Source organism: Mustelus asterias, chromosome 6, assembly GCF_964213995.1.
Source record: "Mustelus asterias chromosome 6, sMusAst1.hap1.1, whole genome shotgun sequence".
In the NCBI taxonomy this organism is placed as follows: Eukaryota; Metazoa; Chordata; class Chondrichthyes; order Carcharhiniformes; family Triakidae; genus Mustelus; species Mustelus asterias.
The window spans coordinates 61,581,205-61,603,034 of record NC_135806.1 but is presented as its reverse complement, the minus strand read 5'-3'; the positions used below and the strand labels follow the sequence as shown (position 1 = coordinate 61,603,034).

The 21,830-nt window shown below is 41.4% G+C and overlaps 1 protein-coding gene across 3 annotated transcripts in view; it reads right to left on the bottom strand.

Moving 5' to 3' along the window:
- LOC144494890 (dual specificity protein phosphatase CDC14A-like) overlaps positions 1-21,830 on the bottom strand; it is a 125,932-nt gene that overhangs the window by 14,150 nt on the left and 89,952 nt on the right. For 2 of the 3 annotated variants that reach the window (XM_078214399.1, XM_078214400.1), the window contains exon 13: positions 3,738-3,785. In XM_078214399.1, coding sequence (XP_078070525.1) covers positions 3,738-3,785 — 48 coding nt within the window. Of the gene's footprint in view, positions 1-3,737; positions 3,786-13,281; positions 13,423-21,830 lie in introns of all 3 variants that reach the window. The other variant, XR_013498170.1, reaches the window with a different exon arrangement.

Below are 21,830 nucleotides of genomic sequence, written 5' to 3'. Positions count from 1 at the left end.
AACAACATCCCAGCAAAAGTACTGAAGACTTAATGCCGGACCTAGCTGCACCTCTGGTCAAACTATTCCAATATATGTACAATACTGACATATATCCACCTGACAATGTGGAAAATTGACCAGATATGTCCTGTCCGCAAAAGGGAAGGCAAATCGAATCCAGCCGATTAGTTCCCCATTAGTCTACTCTCAGCCTAATGACAGAGGTGTCATTGACTATTCATTCAAACAGCACTTACTGATCAAGTGCCTGCTCATCAATGTTCAGTTTGGGTTCCGCAGGGCCACTCAGCTCCAGAATTCATAGAGCCTTGCCCAAACATAGAAAAATGAATTGAATTCCAGGCACGAGGTGAGAATGACTACCGTTGATATTAAGGCAGCAATTGACATTAAGGAAAAACATAGAAACATAGAAAAGTAGGCCATTCGGCCCTTTGAGCCTGCTCTGCCATTCATTTTGATCATCAAAATAAATATCCTGATCTTGCCTTCCCCCCTCCATACCCGTTGATCTTTTTAGCCCCAAGAGCTTTATCTAATTTCTTCTTGAAATCACACAATGTTTTGGCCTCAACCACTTTCTGTGGTAGTGAATTTCACAGATTCACCACTTTCTGGTTAAGAAATTTCTCATCACCTCGGTCCTAAAAGGTTTACCCCTTATCCTCAAACTATAAGCCCCAGTTCTGGACTCCCATAAGTAGGCTATATAAACACTGGCCACAAGAGCAGGTCAGAGACTAGAAATTTGGTGCCAATTAACTCCATTCTTAACTTCTTAGAATTGTCCACCAACTCGAGGCATAAGTCAAAGAACAAAGAACAGTACAGCACAGGAAACAGGCCCTTTGGCCCTCCAAGCCTGTGCTGCACATTGGTCCAACTAGACCATTCGTTTGTATCCCTCCATTCCCAGATTGCTCATGTGACTATCCAGGTAAGTCTTAAACGATGCCAGCGCGTCTGCCTCCACCACCCTACTTGGCAGCGCATTCCAAGCCCCCACCACTCTGTAAAAACATCCCTCTGATATCTGAGTTATACCTCGCTCCTCTCACCTTGAGCCCGTGACCCCTCGTGATCGTCACCTCTGACCTGGGAAAAAGCTTCCCACTATTCACCCTATCTATACCCTTCATAATTTTGTACACCTCTATTAGGTCTCCCCTCATTCTCCGTCTTTCCAGGGAGAACAAGCCCAGTTTACCCAATCTCTCCTCATAGCTAAGACCCTCCATACCAGGCAACATCCTGGTAAACCTTCTCTGCACTCTCTCTAAAGCCTCCACGTCCTTCTGGTAGTACGGCGACCAGAACTGGACAAAGTACTCCAAATGTGGCCTAACCAGCGTTCTATACAGCTGCAACATCAGACTCCAGCTTTTATACTCTATACCCCGTCCTATAAAGGCAAGCATACCATATGCCTTCTTCACCATCTTCTCCACCTGTGCTGCCACCTTCAAGGATTTGTGGACTTGCACACCTAGGTCCCTCTGTGTTTCTATACTCTTGATGGCTCTGCCATTTATTGTATAACTCCCCCCTACATTAGTTCTTCCAAAATGCTTCACTTCGCATTTGTCTGGATGAAATTCCGTCTGCCATTTCTCCGCCCAATTTTCCAGCCTATCTATATCCTGCTGTATTGTCCACCAATGTTCATCGCTATCCGCAAGTCCAGCCATCTTCGTGTCATCCGCAAACTTGCTGATAACACCAGTTACATCTTCTTCCAAATCATTTATATATATCACAAATAGCAGAGGTCCCAGAACAGAGCCCTGCGGAACACCACTGGTCACAGACCTCCAGCCGGAAAAAGACCCTTCGACTGCTACCCTCTGTCTCCTGTGGCCAAGCCAGTTTTCTACCCATCTAGCCACCTCTCCTTGTATCCCATGAGCCTTAACCTTCTTAACCAACCTGCCATGAGGGACTTTGTCAAATGCCTTACTGAAATCCATACAGACGACATCCACGGCCCTTCAGTCAGGAGTGTGAGGGAATAATCAGCACTTGCCTGGATGAGCGCAGGTCCAACAACACTCAAGAAGCCTGACATCACTCAAAATAAAGCAGTTTTAAATCATTAACCCATCCACCACCTTAAACAGTCGCTCCCTCCACCTGCACTGTCTACAAAATGCACTGTAGCAACTCATCAAGGATCATCCGACAGCACCTTCCAAATCCATAAGCTCTACCACCTAGAAGGACAAAAAGGCAGCAGCTGAGTGGGCACTCCACCATCTGCAAGTTCTCCTCCAAGACACACACCGCCCAGTCTTGGAACTATATCAATTTTCATTCACTGTCACTGGGTGAAAACCCTGGAACTCCTGCCCTGACAGCACTTTGGATGAATCTACACCACGTGGACTTCAGTAGGGGATTCAGGGATGGTAATGCCATTGAATGTCAAGGGACAATGGTTAAGATTCTTTCTTGTTGGAGATGGTCTTTGTCTGGCACTTGTGTGGTGTGAATGTTACTTGCAATTCATCAGTCCAAGCCTGGAAATTGTCCAGGTCTTCTTGTATTTGAACACAGTCTGTATCTGAAGAATTGCGAATGGTGCTGAACATTGTGCAAACAACAAACATCCCCACTTCTGACCTTATGATGGAAGGAAAGTCATTGATGAATCAACTGAAGGCGGTGTGCCTAGGATACTATCCTGAGGAACTGATGTCGCTATTGCCTCTTTTGCTAATTATTGTAAACCTTGTACTCTCTGGTTTGTGATCTTTCCACAGATGGGAACAGTTTCTCCACAGCTACTCTCCCCAGAAACCTCTCCCTACCTACTCTGTCCAAACCAGGGGAGAGTTTTCCCCTTGATTCCCACTAAGTTCAATTTTGCTAAGCTGCTACATTCAGTCATAAGGACAGTTACTCTCACCTCCAGTTCAGCTCTGCTGCCCATATTTGGACAAGATTCTAGCGAGTAGTGAAGTCAGGAGCTGAGTAGCCCTGTGGAACCTAAACGGAACACTGACGAACAGGTTGTTGCTGTGCAAGTGCTGCTTGATCGCACTATTATCGATATCTTCCTTCACTTTGCCGCTGATCGGGATTAGACTGATGGGGCAGTAGTTGGTCATTTTGATTTGTCTTGCTTTTCGTGGACAGGACATACCTGCACAATTTTCCACATTGCCAGATGGATGCCTGCATTGTAGCTGTAGTGGAGCAGTTTGGATAGGGGTGCAGCCTGATCTGGAGCAAGTCTTCAGTACTATTGACAAATATCGTCAGGGCCCACAACCCTTTCCATATCCAGTGCCTTCAGCTATCTCTTGATATCACAGAGTGAATCAAATTGGGCATATGTGGTTCTGGGGACCTCAGGAGGTGACAGGGATTAATTATCCACTCACTCTTTTAGCTGAAGATGATTGCAAATGCTTCAGCCTTTTATTCTGTAATGGTCTGCTGGGCTCCTCCAGTGAGTTGTTTAACTATCCACCACCATTTATGACTGGATGCAGCAAGACTGCAGAGCTTAGATCTGATTCACTGGTTGTGGAATTGCTTAGCTCTGCCTAGTCTATCACATGCTGCTTCTGCATATACTCCTGTGTTGCACAGAATAATGAATATAATTAATTCTACTGTGTTAAAACAAAGGCAATCCTAATGGGGTAAGTCTGATGAAATTATATGTTTAAAAGTTGTCATTTGTGTTACAGTAGAGTAGCATTTCAATACATAAAAGACAAGACACATACCTGAATGCCTGGGATGACGACCTTGTATGCATTTTGTTCTCTTCCAATCTGAAATGGATGATGCAAAATCAATTCATTAAGCAAGCAAGTGGCAAGTCACCTAATAGATAATTTACTATCTTAACAGAAATCTTTATTTATACAATTTATGCAAGTGACAAAAGGGGACACTATATTAAAATGGTATAAGACAAGCAGTTAACCACAGTAATAAATACTATGTCGTACATATATGAGAAATTAACAAAATAATTTGTTTAAAGGCCTATAGAGTAAATCAAGCTGTGAATTTTGATGTTTGGATTTAAAGGAGAAGAAATAAAATCCATCAATTGATATGTTTTTGTCTAATGCACTCAATTATACATCTCAAGCTGTAAAAGATAACTTGTTCGGAACATCAAAGAAATAATTGCTCTCCTTAAATATAGTTGAAGATGCGTGGCTTTTAATTGTTAAGTTTGATACTTACTGATTTCAGTGAGTAACTAAGAGTGGATTCTCAAACCTGCGCTAAGCAGCCACTGCATACAGCATATGCCATTCCCTAACAACATACACATGGTCTCTCAGGAGTCAGAAATCAGCAAATTTATCCAAAATTTTACAAGTTTATCCAAAAACATATTGGAGACATATTAGCTAAAGAACCACCTCACAACTGGCATTTACTTAAAAGGTTAATCAGAGGGCTGACGTTCTCTGTTAAAAGCCACAATAAAGTACAATGACAAAAACAGTGTAAACAGTTAAGAAGTCTAAAGTATTAGGCAACAGGCTTTAAGTACTTTAGATTACAGAGATATTGAGATTTACAAAAATAGCATACAAATAGCAGTCAGGTTCACTGAATGAATTACATATTTAGGTTAGGGGGAAGAATTGAATAATTGCTCAGTTTATGACTCAATATTTAAAATGTTTGACTAACAAAATCTCACATATCAACCTAATACTGCCTACCTGCTATAGAACTGAAGACTAACCATTACAAGATAGTGCGCTGAGAAATGCAAGCTGCCTGCCTAATTACTACCTACAGGTTGTTCTTAAAACAAAATAGATGAGTAACAGATCCCAGTAGAACAACCTAATTGCCACTGATCTGGAACCAGAAACTGAACTAGAAACACTTCTGCCATAGGTATATACAATATACTGAAATTATAGTGTATTATAGTGGAAATTATAGCACAATAGTGAAAGAACTCGTGGGCAAACTGAGTATCCCTGCAATCAAATTCAGTCAACAGTTACGTACCATTTTTAGAAAAAGCAGTATCTATGAGGCAAGGCTAATTGGATAAAGATACCAGCATTTCTTAATGTCCCAAGTTCCTACTTTGGACCATTTAAACAAAATTGTTCATGGGCTGTGGGTATTGAAGGCAAGGACAACATTTGTTGGTTATTTCGAAATACCCTTGAGAAGTTGATGGTGAGCCGCCATCTTCTACATTTGCAGTTCTTCTGAAGGCACACCCACAATACTGTTAGGGAGGGGGTTCCAGGAATTATGCCCCAGCGATAGTGGAATCCAGAAGATATTGCCACACCATCTCGACAGGACATAGGGGAATTCCAGAACAAAGAGTGGCGAATACCCACACCCTGACACTACCCTTTCCTGACTTGAATGGATTATTGCGAGCAGGTCGATGATTGTCTACAAACACAGTCAAGTTGTAGCAAACTAACTGAATTCCAACACCATATTTGGAGGAGAGCTGTGAAGGTCCACATGGAAGGCAGACCTGTTAGTCACCTTTGACAAAAATGACAGTTAAAGGGCAGTCTGCAGTCAAGTTCTCAGGTTGCAGAAAAGCTGCAGGAAAATGACACAGTCATCTTTGCCTTTAAGAATCTGGGGGCTGTAAAAAATCTTTAAAGTCTCTCAGCCCGATTCTGTTTCTCTCAAAATGTCCACCAGTAAAAAACCTGACCTCTTGGTAATGAACCAACAAGGAATCGACTTCATAATTTGTTGAGAAGCCATTCTTACAAGGAAATCCTACAATAATCGTTACATTCTATTCCAGCTACTTGAACTCATCTAAACTACAATTCAAGAGTGGAAAAGACTCCTTTACCAGGCCTGCAATAACCATTATTCTACAATGAGCCAAACACATGAACTATAATTTATAAATATAAATATATCAAAAAAGCAATGATCCTAACACGGACCTGCTGTGCCTGCCATCCTCCCAGTATGAAAAATATCCATTTACCACAATGTTTTCGGTCCTTAAGCTAATTTTTTATCCGAGTTGATACTGTTCCTCTTCTTCCACGAACCATAATTTTGATAACCAGCCTTTTATGTAGTCAAACACTTTCTTAAAATTCATATAGACAACATCCATTGCATGCCCTTCATCAACCTTCCCTGCTACAGCATCAATAAATTCAATTGGGTTAGTCAAGCATGGTCTGCCTTTTACAAATCCATGCTGGGTATTCTTAATTAACTCAAACCTCTACAAGCGCCTGTTAATTTTTATCCCTCAGCTATTTTTCCTAATACCTTACCCATAACGTACGCATGTTAAACTGGTTGGCCTGTAGTATCTGGAATCCCCTTAAACCCTTTCTTGAGCAGGGTGTTATATTTGCATCCAATTCTCTTGGCACCCCCCTGAGATTAGAAGATTATGGCAAGCCCTTTCACTATCTCCACCCCTACTTCCTTTAGTAACATGGTATGCAAGCCAGCATGACCAGGTGACCTATCCAGTCTAAACAAACCAGCTTTTCCAGTACCCTCTGCTTTTCAAATATCAGCCCATCCGTTACTTGTGCCATCTCCACTTCTACCAATATTTTGTCATCTTCCTCTTCCTTCGTAAATACTAATACAAACTCATCAAGTTGTTCAGCACCTCCAAGCAAATATCACCCTCTGTCTCCAACAGGACCCACTCAAACTCTGACCATCCACTTACTATTTACATGTCAGTTGAAGATATCTGGGTTGCCCTTTACATTCTATTCTCATATTCTGTCAGTTTCATTTTCCTCTTTACTTCCACTTTCAACCAATTGCATTTGACCTGGCTCTTGCCTGAAGAATTCACTTGACATGCATCATTCACCATCTTTTTTTTGTCTCATCATATTCTCTATTGCCCCGGTCATCCAAAGAGCCCCAACTTTGTTTCCCCTCTCTTTAACCCTTGGTGGAATGTACCTAGTCTGTACCTGAAGAATCTCCACTTTAAATATCACCCAATGTTCTATTGCAATTTTTCCAGTCTTTGGTTCCATTTAACCCTGGCTAGATCACTCTCATCCCATCAAAATTAGATTGTTCCTTGCTCTTCTCCATTAATAAACCTTATTAAGATGTTCAATCTTATCCAGGACATTTGGCTCATCTCATTCCCCAGGACCAGATCCAGGAATGCCTCCTTTCTACTTGGGCTGAGAACACCTGGTCAAAGAAATTCACCTGAACACATTTCATAAACTTCCTTGTCCTTGAACACTCTCCCAATCCACATTTGGGTAATTAAAGTCAGAATCAGAGTATTGTTACAGCACAAAAGAGACCACTTGGCCAATCACGTCTGCACCGGCTCTCTGAATGAGCAACTCACCTAGTACCATTCCCCTGCCTTCTCCCATGATCCTGCACATTCTTCCTTTACATCACAACAGTCCAATTCTCTTTTGAATGCTTAATTGAACCAGCCTCCACAACATTCTCAGACAGCGCATTCCAAACCCGAACCACATGCTGTGTAAAAATAGTTTCTCTTTATAACACTTTTGCTTCTTTTACACATTACTTTAAAGCTTGCCCTCTCATTTGTGATCCTTTCGTGAGTGGGAACAGTTTCTCCTCATCTACTCTGTCCAGACCCCTCATGATCTTGAATACCTCTATCAAATCTCTTCTCAACCTTCTATTTTCCAGGGAAAAAAGTCTTAACTTCGCCAATCAATCTTCATAACTGAAGTTTCTCATTGCTGAAATCATTCTATTGAATCTTTACTGCACTCTCTCTAATCCTTTTCCATCTTTCCTAAGTGTGGTGCCCAGAACTGGACACAATACTCCAGCTAAAGCTGAACTAGTGACGTACAAATTCAACCCCTGAGAAACATCATTGTAAATCTTCCTACAGTAGGAAAAACATCCATTAAACACTGCCCTCTGTTTCCTGTCACTCAGTCAATTCCATATCCACATTGTTACTGCCTCTTGTACTTTATGCCCCTATTAATAAAGCTGAGGATACTATATGCTTTATTAACTGCTCTCTAATCTGTCCTGCCAACTTCAATGATTTAAGCACATATGCAACCAGGTCCCTCTGCTTTACCTCCTTTAGAGTTGCACCCTTTATTTTACACAGTCTCTCCATGTTCTTCCTACCAAAATTAATTACCTCACACTTCTCTGCATTGAACTTCATCTGCCAGCCAATTCCACCAACTTGGTCCATGTCCCTTTGATATTCTACACTATCCTCTTCAAAGTCCACAATGTTTACAAATTTTGTATCATCCACAAACTTTGAAACTATGCCCTGCACACCAAGGTCCAGATCATTAATAGATATCAGGCTAAGGGTCCCAACACTGACCCCTGAGAAACATCATTGTAAATCTTCCTACAGTAGGAAAAACATCCATTAAACACTGCCCTCTGTTTCCTGTCACTCAGTCAATTCCATATCCACATTGTTACTGCCTCTTTTATTCATTTGCTCACAGGTCTGTTGTATGGCATTGTATCAAACATTTTTTGGAAGTCCTCACACACATCAACAACATTAGCCTCGTAACCCACTCTGTTATCTCCTCAAATTCAAAAATCTCCAGCAAGATAGTCAAAACATGGTTTTCCCTTAAGAAATCCATGCTGGGTTCCTTAATTAGCCCACATTTGTCATGGCTTAATTTTGTCCCAAATTATTGTTTCTAGAATGTTCCCACCATTGAAGTTAAATTGACTGGCTGTTTATACCCTTTTTTGGACAAATCACCGTGCCCAAGGAAGACTGAAAAATCATAGAATTCCTGCAGTGCAGAAGCAGGCCATTTGGCCCATCGAGTCTGCACCAACTCTCCAAAAGAGCATCCCACCCAGGCCCTATCCCCCTAACCTACGCATATTGGGACACTAAGGGGCAATTTAGCATGGCCATTCCAACCAACCTGCACATCTTTGAACTGTGGGAGGAAACCGGAGTACCCGGAGGAAACGCATGCAGACACGGGGAGAATGTACAGATTCCACACAGACAGTGACCCAAGGCTGGAATTGACCTGGGTTACTGGCACTGTGAAGCAGCAGTGTTAACCCTATTATGACCAGTGCCTCTACAATTTTCACTCTCACTTCCCTCAGTATCCTTGGATGAATCTCATCTGGTCCTGCTGCCTTATCAACTTTAAGTACAGACAGCCTATCCAATATCATATCTTATCAATTTTAAACCCGTCGTTAGTGTCCGAATTACCACATCTTTCATCAAAGCCTGGGTAGCATCTTCTTTCTTGATAAACACAGATACGTAGTATCTAAGCTAGGCCCTCCACGTGTAAATGTCCTTTTTGATCCCTAATAGGCCCTACTCCTCCTTTTACCACAATTTTACTGTTTATATATATAGAAAACTTGGAATTTCTTTTTATGCTTGCTGCCAGTCACTTTTCTTCTCTTATATGCTTCTTCGCCTCTCGTTTGAGATTTCTGCATTCAGCTGATTTTCAACTGACACCTGTCAAAGGCACACTTTTTATCACCATGCTATAGTTCTTGCACATTCTCCGATTTCCCTGGAGATTTGCTCTTCTACACTTTTCCACTATTTGGAGACCTTTAGAATATCCCAGAAGTGTGATCTTACATATTTTACTTCTTAACTCTAACCAAACAGATTCTGTCCACATTCTATCAAGGGCACCCTCTATTTTCAACACCACAATGTCTTCCCTAATTAGTGCTGCTACCCCACCTCTCTTTTACCACACTTTATATGTTAATGTACATGCACTGTAAACCTGTCTGTCTTTGTCGTACTCGTAGTCTTAGTCCACTCCTATCTAATGATACTACTCCCTTCTCTAGTAACATTTAACACTTTCATCTTATGCTCCTTATTTCTCTTTCTACTTCTATATGTTGATGCACATCCCCCTGCCAAATTAGTTTAACTCCTCTCTAACCACACTAGAACACTCCATTAGTTTGAATGAACACACACACTCTGCTTTACTTTTACATATTACCCCATCTGGAGACAAATAATGGTTCAGTTCAATGTCCTTTCATCAGAACAGAACACCTAGGGGTCATCATTTCTCTCCTTAAAAGATGCCACCAGGCCGGATCAGTGTTTCAAGCATTTTCTGTTTTTTCCCCCCCCCAGATAGTATTTTGCTTTCGTCTCATCATCTTCGCAGAATCACAGCATTGTTACGGCACAGAAGGAGGCCATTTGGCCCATCATGTCTGCACCAGTCACTTTTATCCATATTTTCTACGAAATTCAAATTGATCTCCTTTTACTTTTAATCTTCTTCTTGTAAGCAGTCGCAGTATAATCTTTGAGGTGTACGGAATCAGACTGACAGTATGAAACCTGTTATATCTGTTCGCAGTTAGCTTTCCTGCCCATAGCCCAGGAGGCATCAAATTGAGAATAGCAATTCAAAATAACCAGGAGGAAAAGAATTTCCGTGTAGGTTAAGGAAAGTTGACTGTGCTGTCCATGGGAAGCTAATTTGGAATTCGAGGTGGGAGAAAAATCCAAGAAAAACATCCAAAAGAAAAGTATTTTAAGTATATTGGTAAAAAGAAAACCCATAGAAAGGTGGGTTGGAAACCCGAGAAGAGATAATTGCTGATTTGTATATGACTATCAAAAAAAGGCAGTATTATTTATTAAAGAGCAATGGAAAATAATTATTGAAGAGAGGGCTATCTTAGAGAAGGGGAATCTTGAAGCGTTTTCAGAGCAAGATGAGCAAAATTATGATGCATAAAAAGAATAAATGTTAATAACTAACTGGAATTCCTATGTGAGGAAATTGCATAGATCCTCAAAATTATCTTCAGCTCCTCGAGTCTGCTCCACCATTCAATAAGATCATGACAGATCTGATCGTGGCCTCAATGTCACATTCCTGCCTACCCACTTTGACTCCCTTGTTAGTCAAGAATCTGTCTGTCTCTGCCTTAAATATATTCAATGAGCCTGCCTCCACCACTCTCTGTGGAAGAGAGTTCCACAGACTCAACCCTCAAAAACAAATTCTCCTCACCATCCTGAATGGAAATACCTTATTTTTAGACTGTGTCCCCTACCTCTGGGAATCACCCTCTTAGCATCAACTCTGTTTAGGTTCCATCAGTATCTTCCATGTTTCAATAAAATCTCCTTTCATTCTCATACACCTCACTGGATACAGGCCCAACCTACCCAATCTTTCTTGTACTCCATTTGTGGTCTCATTAATACCCTGTACAACTGTAGCAACACATCCCTACTTTTATATCCCATTTCCCTTGTTTACCGCATCACCATCCCAAAACAAATCGGAGGGACATACACTCCATGCTTTCTTGACTGCGGCATGGTGTGCAGGGGATAATTTCAATGTTTGCGGATGATGCAGAGCTTGGAAACAGAGGACGACAATGCAGAACTTCAAAACAACATAGAAATGTCAGTGGAATTGGCAAATGAAGTCAAATGCAGAGAAGTGTGAGATGGTTCATTTTGGTAGGAAGAACATGAAAAAACAACACAAAATAAGGGGTATAACTTCAAAGGAGGTACAGGAGCAGAGGGATTTGGGTGCATATGTGCACAAGTCATTAAAAGGTGGCAGGATGGATGGGGAGAGCAGTTAGCAAGGAGGTTTTGCTGAACTTGTGTTGGACACTAGTGAGACCGCAGCTGGAATATTTTGTACAGTTCTGGGAACGCACTATAGGAAGGAAGTGAATGCATTGGAGAGAGTGCAGAAGAGATTTACAAAAACAGCTCCAGGGATGAGAAACTTCAGTTGTGAAGGTAGATTGGAGCAGTTGGGACTTCTTGGAGAGGAGGCGGCTAATAGGAGTATGATTGAGATGTTCAAAAGCATGAGGGGGCTGGACAGAGTAGATGGGGAGGAAGTGTTCCATTCACAAAAGGATTGAGAACGAGAGGATATAGGTTTGAAGTGATTTGAAAAAGTAGTAAATGCAATGAGAATCTACATTTTCATACAATGAGTGGTTTGAGTCTGGAATGCACTGCCTGGAAATGTGGTGGAGGCAGATTCAATTGAGGCATTTAAGAGGGCATTAGATGATTATTTGAATAGAAACAATGTGTAAGGTTACAGGGAAAAGGCAGGAGAATGGCACCAAGTCTTAATGCTCAACTGGAGAACCAATGCAAACACAATGGCCAAATGGCCTCCTTCTGCGCTGTAACAATTCAGTGATAATACTCTATGGAACATTTCATTTGCCTTCCTAATTACTTGCTGTACCTGCATCTTAAACTTTTTTTGATTCAGGTACCAGGACACCCAGACCCCCCTCTACCTCAGAGTTTTGCAATCTCTCTCTAGAATTCCCTGGAAAATCACATTACCATAACATGTTGCTTTTTTTTCACATGGTTGTCATCTAGGTCAGAAATTGCAAGACTACAATATGCAGCAGCACAAGCAGTGATTTAATTTCCTCATCAGGTCTTCAAGCCAATTTTATCCACACTATTGAAGTGACACAGCTTAAGAGTCTCTAGCTATAATGACAATTTGCTTTCACACTTCTGTTTTTTATGGCTGTGGCTTCTTCAGTAACGACATTCTATAAAACAAAGATAGGCACAAGTAACCGTTTGTTTTAATTGGAGGTGAATGTGCCTTACTTCGTAAGGTGCTACATTCCAATTAGAAAACCCTAAAAGCAAGCACGATACAGCAATACCAAGAAAACAAGCTTTGTGAATAGAATCTTATTAGCAGTCAAACAGCAGTTACATAACCAGGCTTGCAGCAGTGATTAATTTCAAAACCCATTTTTATTATCTGCCCTGGTTTATATTGTACATGAAAACCTCCACTTCAGCAGCCAATGAATCCAGTTCATTACACTGGCCACAAATGATAATTGCTGCAATTGAAACTTTTAATTGTTGTCTACTCTCATCATAAAACCAAAGGAGCAGCGAAAGTAGAAAGGCCAATTTAGAATGAAACAACTGCTAAGAAAAAAAAAGGGTAGTAAAAGACAAAATGGTTAAAATACTATAACAGTTAGTAGAGTACATGGGAAATATACATAAATAACTTCAAAAAAAACAAAAAAGGTTTTTTATTTTTGTGAAACCAGCACTGGAAAGGGTAGGAAACACTAAAACCGTCTTGTGCTAATCAAACGTAACCAATCAAGCAAAATACATCCCCATTGAGTTTAAGAAACAGAGAATAGTGATAATTATTAAACATGCAGTGGAAGAGATTTGGAAAATGCGACACATTGCGCAGTGATTAGTCTTTTAAAAAGAAATGGAAGTGGCACACTTACAATGCTACCTGCCTGGGTCCTGAAGGTTACTAGTTTTCTAACCCATCTAGACAGATTAGCAGGATGGGAGAAGGGTAGGCACAAACCATCCACCAGATGACAATGCTACACAGTGTAGATACCAGCATAGCTAGGAGCCATCTAGAAGGGGAAAAAAGATGAACAAAAAATGCAAATGGAAGAGCAGAAAATTTAAGCTAAAATGACATTGGCAAAGTAACTGCTGTAAAGCTGTAAATTCTGGAACAAAAGCACAAGCCAGGTGCCATGCAAAATGTTTCTACAGGAGAGATACAAAACATTTAATCATCGAGAAAGGGATTATTTAGTCTTTGACAACTTTAACCTCTAGATACAAATTAAGAATGTGTTCTCCATGGGCTGGATAGGGAGAGGTACAAGGGGATGAACTTTGATAATCAAAAAAGCCTTTACACATCATTAACACAAGTTCTTAGGAATCATGTTAACGCTTGTGGCATACATGGTTCAAGGAGCCTTCTTCCAATCTGCTGTGTGCAAGACACAGTCTGGGTTGCTCCCTTGAGTCTTAGGCTGGAGAAATCAGTCTCAAGCAGCATTAGTAACTTTGAAACCTGCTCGCTGGACCTCCCCCAGGTCTTTCCCCCACCCTACTTCACCTAACCCTATCAGCATATCCTTCTATTCCTTTCTCTGTCATGAACATTACAGGGAAGCTAGCAATTTGTCTCAACTACTTCATTTTGTAAACAAATTCCACAATCTAACCACTCTACCAGTTCCTCCTCAAATCTTCACTGGGTTTATGATTTGTTTTATATTAATAACCCTTTGGTTGGGATTCCCCCCACAATTGAAACAATTTTCTCTAAATCTACGCTAACATCACTTCATAATTTTTAAAGGACAATGATTAGATCACTCCTTAAGTCTTATATTTTCTGAAAAAGCGTTCTCAGCCTGTTAACCCATTCCACATGATTGTAACCCCTCAGGTCAGGTATCATCCTTGTAAATACTTTTTGCACTTTTCCAGGCTTTACAGAATTTTTTTTCATGAATCATGAAGTTAGAGTGCCTCTCTAACATCTGTTCCAAGGCAGCAATAAGGATTCTCACTGACTTCAGAAAACACCCATATGGCAACATTTCTACATGTCATTTTCCATGATTTGATTCAGCATTCTTCCAAAGATGATGGATCTATGAAAGCTATGATCCTAGCACCAACAGGAATTAATAATTCCTCTGCTGTCCTAAATTCCAATATAAAGCACCTATGTCTTGAATTCTTATTCCACTAAGTTAGATTTCTCTGAAGAGCCAGCATTTGGAGGTCTGAGGATTGATGCGCAGATAGAAGCTGACAGAGGAAAGAGAGATGGCGCATCCAAGACAGTTAATCTACCCCATGGAGGATGCTGAAAGCCTAATGAATGCTTTGGTTGAGATCCAAGTCCTGTTCAGCCAATAACAAGACACACTAATTTTACCTATTCAAATCTGAATAATCTATGCTTCAAATAGGTAAACACAAAAACAGAAAGATCCCCTGCCTGGAGATGATCATTTTGAGCTACTAATCTGGTTGTCTTAGAACCCACAACAAATTTCTCATCGCTTAGATCTTGAGGCCACTCTTAGATGACCTCCTGATAGCCTATTTATTGAACACCCAATAATTGGATTTAAATTAGTCCTGCAACTGAATACTGCCTCAACCAAAGGACATCCATGATTTGATTCAGCATCCTTCTAAAGATGATGGATCTATGAAATTCAGTAGATGTAAATGCCGGATTCCTTCAACACTGAGGCTAAGTACTGACAGCAAAGACTCACCTGCAGATTCATACCACATCTGTTACATCAGCAACATTCACAGCCAGTTTCAGTTTGGGGCTGTACTGGCATCAGACTGGGACCCTTCACTCTGTGGTCCTGCCTCCCCCAAGGTGAACTTTTCAACTCTCCAAAGCTTTGGCTGATGGATATACATGTGACCCAGAAGACACTGATATTTCCTTCCTGTTGTACAAGCTAATATGAGATGCAGCTCAGCAGAGAAGCATTCTTCTTCTAAAACTAGAACCAGTGTGCCTGGAAGGATCAAGTTGTACCATACTATAGCCATATTGATTCTGCCAACTCATCTGGTAGAAGTCGAAAGACCTTATGCCAGTGTTCTATCAGGTGTCACACAGGTGCTATTTACACAGATCTTTCTCGACAGTGATGACAATGCAGCACATTAGAAGCTGATGCATGTGTCAACCAGAAGTCAAAGCAGTCGTTTGCTCCATTATGCCAATATTAACCAAGCTATGGCCAATATCACTTACACCGGGTTACACCAAAAAGGATTCTGGAAACACCATACCAAAAATAATTTAATTATGAAGAAGCTGAAGTAAATTATGAAAGAGTTAGCTTTAACTGCACTTATTCAGGGATATGCAAGAACAAAAGTCCAAGGAACAACTCAAAAGAAGGCCTCACAACAGCTGAAGTAAAGGCAGTAATCCGGAGCAATCTATATCTAGCTATCTATCAATAGGGAGGTGGTGGTGTAGTGGCAATGTCACTGCACTAGAAATCCAAAAACCCAGGCTTACGCTCTGGGAACATGGGTTAAAATCCCACCACAGTTGGGTGGAATTTAAATGTCATTAATAAATCTGGAATTGAAAATTCAGTTCAGTAATGGTAATCATGAAACCATTGCGGATTGTCATAAAAACCCATCTGGTTCACTAATGAACTTTAGGGAAGAAAATCAGCTGTCCTTGCCTGGTCTGGCCTACATGCGACTCTAGAACCACAACAATGTTGTTGGCTTTTTTAAAATATTCATGGGATGTGGGTGTTGCTGGCTAGGAAGGCATTTGTTGCCCATCCCTAATTGCCCTTACGGTGTGAGCTGCCTTCTTGAACCACTGCTGTCCACGTGGCTATAGGTACACCCACAGTGCTATCAGGGAGGGAGTTCGACCCAGTGGCAGTGAAAGAACACGGATATATTTCCACATCAGGAGAGTGTGTAGTTTGGAGGAGAACTTCCAGGTGGAGGTGTTCCCATGCATCTGCTGTCCTTGTCCTTCTAGGTGGCTGGACTTGTGGGTCGGCAATGTACTGTCAGAGGAATCTGGACGGGTTCCTGCAGTGCATCTTCTAAATGGCAGAGTGCTGCCATAGTAAGCCACTCAGTTGTGTCAAATTGCTACAAAGCCTAAAAGGAATCAAACAGGACTGACCACCCATATCAACCTAGGATCCAACAATGGCAAAGCAAGCCATGTCGATCCTGCAAAGTCCTCCTTACTACATTTGGGAGCTTGTGCCAAAATTTGGAGAGCTGTCCCACAGACTAGTCAAGTGACAGCTTAACTCATACTCACAGACTTATCCACAGAAACCATGCTCCTAAACACCACTATCACCCTCCTTGGGTATGTTCTATCCCACCAGCAGGACAGACCCACCAGAGGTGGTGGCAGAGTGGTACACAGTCAGGAAGGAGTTGCTCCGGGAGTCCTTAGCACTGATGCAGGACCCCTTGAAGTTTCATGGCATCAGGTCAAAGCAAATCTCCTGCTGATCACTGCCTACAGCACCACCCCGCCTACCTCACACCCCCCCCCCCCCCCCCCGCCGCCCCAACTGATCAATCTGTACTTCCTCCATGTTGAACACTAATTTGAAGATGCACCGATAGTGGCAAAGGCACAGAGTGTATACTTTGTGGAGGATTGCAATGTCCAGTGATAAGAGTGACTCAGTAGCACCATTGGGACTCAGCCAGCTCGGTCAGTGAAGGACATAACTGCTAGACTTGGTATATGGCAGGTGATGAGGGAACCAACAAGAAGGAAAAACTTACTTGACCTTGCCCTCACCAGTCTACCTACCATAGGTGCATCTGTTTACAAAGGTATTGGTAGGAGTGACCATCGCACAGCTCGTGAAGATAAAGTTTTGTCATCACATTGAGGATATCCTCCACTGCGTTGTGTGGCACTACCACGAGGCCAAATGGGATAGATTTGGAAAAAGTCAAATCTGGGCATCCACAAGGTGCGCCGTCGGCAACAGCAGAATTCTATTTAACCGCAATCTGCTACTTCACGGCCCAGCATATCAACCAAACTGGATCTAAGTAGAGTGCAGGATGGCATGGCAGGAGCAGCACCAAGCATACCTGAAAACAAGGTGTCAAACTAGTGATGCCACACTGCAGAGCTACTTGTGTGCCAAAAAGCTAAGCGGCACACAATAGACAGAGCTAAGCCCCCTCCCCACAAAAAAACAATCTGAACCAAGCTCTGCAGTCCTGCCACATCCAGTTGTGAATGGTGGATAATTAACTAAGAATGAAGAGACACACCAAATATCCCCATTCTCAATGATGAGGGATCCCAGCAAATCATAGAATCCCACCCAGGCCCTATTCTTATAACCCCATATATTTACCTGACTAATCCCCTGACACTAAGGGGCAACTTAGCAAGACCAATCTTTGGAATGTGGAAGGAAACCGGAGCACCCGGAGGAAACCCACGCAGACACGGGGAGAAGGTGCAAACTCCATACAGCCAACCAAGGCTGGAATTGAACCTGGGTCCCCAGAGCTGTGAGGCAGCAGTGCTTACCACTGTACTACCATGACCCCCTAATTTGATGATGGCAATGCCATTTGGTGTCAAGGAAAGATGGTTAGACTTTCTCCAGTTAAGGATCATCATGCCTTGCAGGTGTGGCATAGAAGTGACTTTCCACTTATCAGACCAAGACTGAATGCTATCCAGGTCTTGCTGCAAGGGAGCACAGACAGCTTCATTATCTGAGGAGGAGTTGTGAATGGAATATAATACAGCAATCATCAGTGCTTCTGACATTGCGATGGAGGGAAGGTCACTGACGAAACAACTAAAGATAGTTGGACCTCGGACACTAACTACCCTGAGGAACTCCTGCAGTGATGTCCTGGAGCTTAGATGATTTTCCTGGAACAGCTGTAATCATCTTCACTTGTGCAGGGTATGATTCCAATCAGTGGAAAGTATTCCCCTCGATTCCTATTGACTTCAATTATTCTAGGCCTCTTGCTGCCACACTCAGTCAAACACTGCCTTGATGTCAAGGGTTTTCTCTCTCTCTTCAGTTCTGGAGTTCAGCTCAATAGTCCATGTTTGGAGCAAGATTATAATGCCCAGTGGTTCTGGTGGACTCAAATGCTTAGGGAGCAGGTTACTGGTGATTAAATACCACAGATGGCATTTTCATTGACACCTTTTATTACTTTGCTGATGATTGTGTGGGGAATGATTGGCTGGTAATTAGCCAAATTGGATTTGTCCTACTTTTTGTGGACAGGACATAGCAGGACAATTTTTCACATTGTTGCTATCTGATCTGACGGCTGTACTGGAACAGCTTGGCTCGAGGTGTGGATTATTTTAGAGTGTATTTCCAGGGTTCATGGCCTTTGAAGTAAGCAGTGTGCTCAGACTGATAGTCTCTCCGGCTATATTCAGAAATCAATGATGTTCCAGAAAAAAAACACTTAGCAATGCACAATTAATTAGTTAAACATTTTTTTAAAAATTCATTCACGGTGTCACTGGGCATTTTATTGCCCATCCCTAGTTGCCCTTGTTCAGAGGGCAGTTGAAAGTCAACCACATTGATGTGGCTCTGGAATCACTTGTAGGGCAGACCAGGTAAGGATGGCAGATTTTCTTCCCTTAAGGACATGAGTGAACCAGATGGGTTTTTCTAACAATCGACAATGGTTTCATGGTCATCAGTAGATTTTTAATTCCAGATATTTTTTTACAATGATGCAAATACAGGTTTGTAATGGAATTTGATGTTCTTCTAAAATAACCAAGAATAAATTGTCTTCAAACACATCTTAAATTAGTCCGAGTTGAGAAATATAGGAGACAACTTAATGGTTAAGGCACAAGTTTTATATTCTACAGTCATGGGTGAATTGAAGATCTCAGGCTTTTGTGATTATGGGTGAAATATCTAATATAACATTGGGCACAACTACAGAAAGGTTACGCAACACAACACACAGCTCTGTTGCAATGTATAGATTAATAGGCCCCTTCTAAACATTTGGTTTACTTTCCAGAAGGACATGTCTCATACAAAGGTCAAGAAGCCATTTCAAGAGGGATGAGTGACAGGAGTACAAGTTGCCTTGTTCCTGAGCTCTATTTCTAAATAGCTGTTTTATTTAGTGGTGAAAACGCTCCTTAAATTTTCCTGTACTTCAGTTCTGTAGCAAAATGCAAGCATAATACTTGAGGCTTAAAACTTGGATAAAGACAAGTTTTGACTAATCAGGTAATTGGGCCCAGTGGATAAATAAATACTTTTATATATAAACATTATGCATTCAGGTCAAGATTTAGTTGATCTTCAAGATGATGTGTTATTTTGGAAAAGGGCCTGCAAGTTTAACAAGTTCTAAGCAAAACTTCTTATGATCTTTGGAATGACTACAATCGGTGTCTGATTGCTTTAGTAAATCATGATCTGAATAGCCAGAAAATTTGTCCTGCAGCATAAATAATTGGTGTGACTGCTATCAGCAGTGATAGAGATACAGTAAAAAATATTCCCCAGAATCCAGAACCAAACTGGATAATTGTGTAGACGTTAATCTGAGATGCATGCAATGGACAAAATCATCATAAATTTAAATTGCCTATTGGAATTAAGTTTTTTGTTAGGCACATGAAGAGCAAGAAGCCAGAATCACAAGTTATCTCCAGGTGCACAGAGTAGTAGGTGCAACAGTTTAATTACACTGCTGTTTGATCTCCAATACAACTCTTCAAACTAAGTCCCATCAAAGAATGAAAAGTTCCTACCTAAACAAATTTATAAGGATTGCAATTCAAATTTGTGGCAAAATTTCAACTCTTCTTATGAGACATGAGGTTTTACAGCACAAATTTGCACATTTACAGTCTAATTTGCACTAAACTAAATCAGAAACACGCCCCAAAGGTTCTGATGTTAATAACATAAAGATTATACTGGTGTATAATCAGTATTATTGATACCAATTATAACTGACCCAGGAGTGAAAAAATACATTTGATTCCTTGGGACTGACAATATTGTTCTTTCTGGTTATACGTCCATACACATCCAATAAAGCAACAGGTAAAAGCTTGGACCCAACCCAAATAGAGTGTGTGACATTTTAAACATGTTCATGAGTTACCCCTACCCTCATGCTGATGCTACTTAGATAGTATTTACTGCATGGCAGCAGAGTATTCCATCTCGGGTGGAATTAATTTAACAAGAAGCCAATCTTCTGTTGATGTATTACATTATTAGCCTTAGTTGTAGAGAAGTGCTGTTCTTAAGTTAACTGATGCCAGAAAGCAGCAACAGTATGGCTGGTGGGGGAAAGAAGTGAAAAGTGTAGAATTTAATATTTACGTGACCATTAGAACTCAGAAACAGGCATTAAATAAACTGGGATGGAAATGGGAAAATAGTAAAAATACCTGACTTCACTCCAGTTTCACAAAAGTCATTGTTGGTCAACACCAGCCACTGCACCAGTCCTGGCTTTCAATAGTCTACCGGCTCACCAGGGTTGCAACTTCACAATAAATCACACCCACTAAAGAGCACTTTGCAAAACTGGAACTTGGACATAGTAGAAGGCGCTTGGAAGTCAAATGATTGCACCACAATGAAAGAAAAACCTCTCACTAAGCTATACCAAACAGGATACTTCCGAACCAGAAATAATGTGACAAAACAAGCACTCAATATATTGGAAACCTTCCATCCCTGTTCGCAGCTGAAATTTTCCGATGCCGCCGAGGGGGAGTTTTGGCTGGAATGCCAAATTTTCTGTTCTCTCTCACAATGGGTCCTGCCATGGATGAGACTGGAGAATCCTGCCCATTATTTCATTTGTTTAAGTTAATAGGGTTATCATAGAATCCCTACAGTGCAGAAGGAGGCCATTCGGCCCATCAAGCCCACACCAACCACAATCCCACCCAGGCCCTATTCCCGCAACCCCACATATTTACCCTGCTAATCCCCCGACTATGGTCAATTTAGCATGGCCAATCAACCTAACCCGCACATCTTTGGACTGTGGGAGGAAACCGGAGCACCCGGAGGAAACCCATGCAGAAACAGGAAGAATGTGCAAACTCCACATGACACGAGGCCGGAATTGAACCCGGTTCCCTGGTGCTGTGAGGCAACAGTGCTAACCACTGTGCCACCCCTATGATACCTTTAGGTCCATCAAGTCTACCGTGTCAGAAAAAGTAGCCTAATTTACCCACTTTTTCATAACATTCCTTTACATCCTCTCTTTGCAAGTGTATTCAATTACCTCATGAATCCATTTAAACCTTCCATGTCAATAGTACCATATGTGAAAAACCTACTACCCTTTACTACCCTTTAAACAAAAAAAAACTTCCTAACTATTATTTCATTATGAATTTTTAAGTTCAACATTGTCTAGTTCACACATGATTTATGTTTCATGGTCCTCCACACCTCTT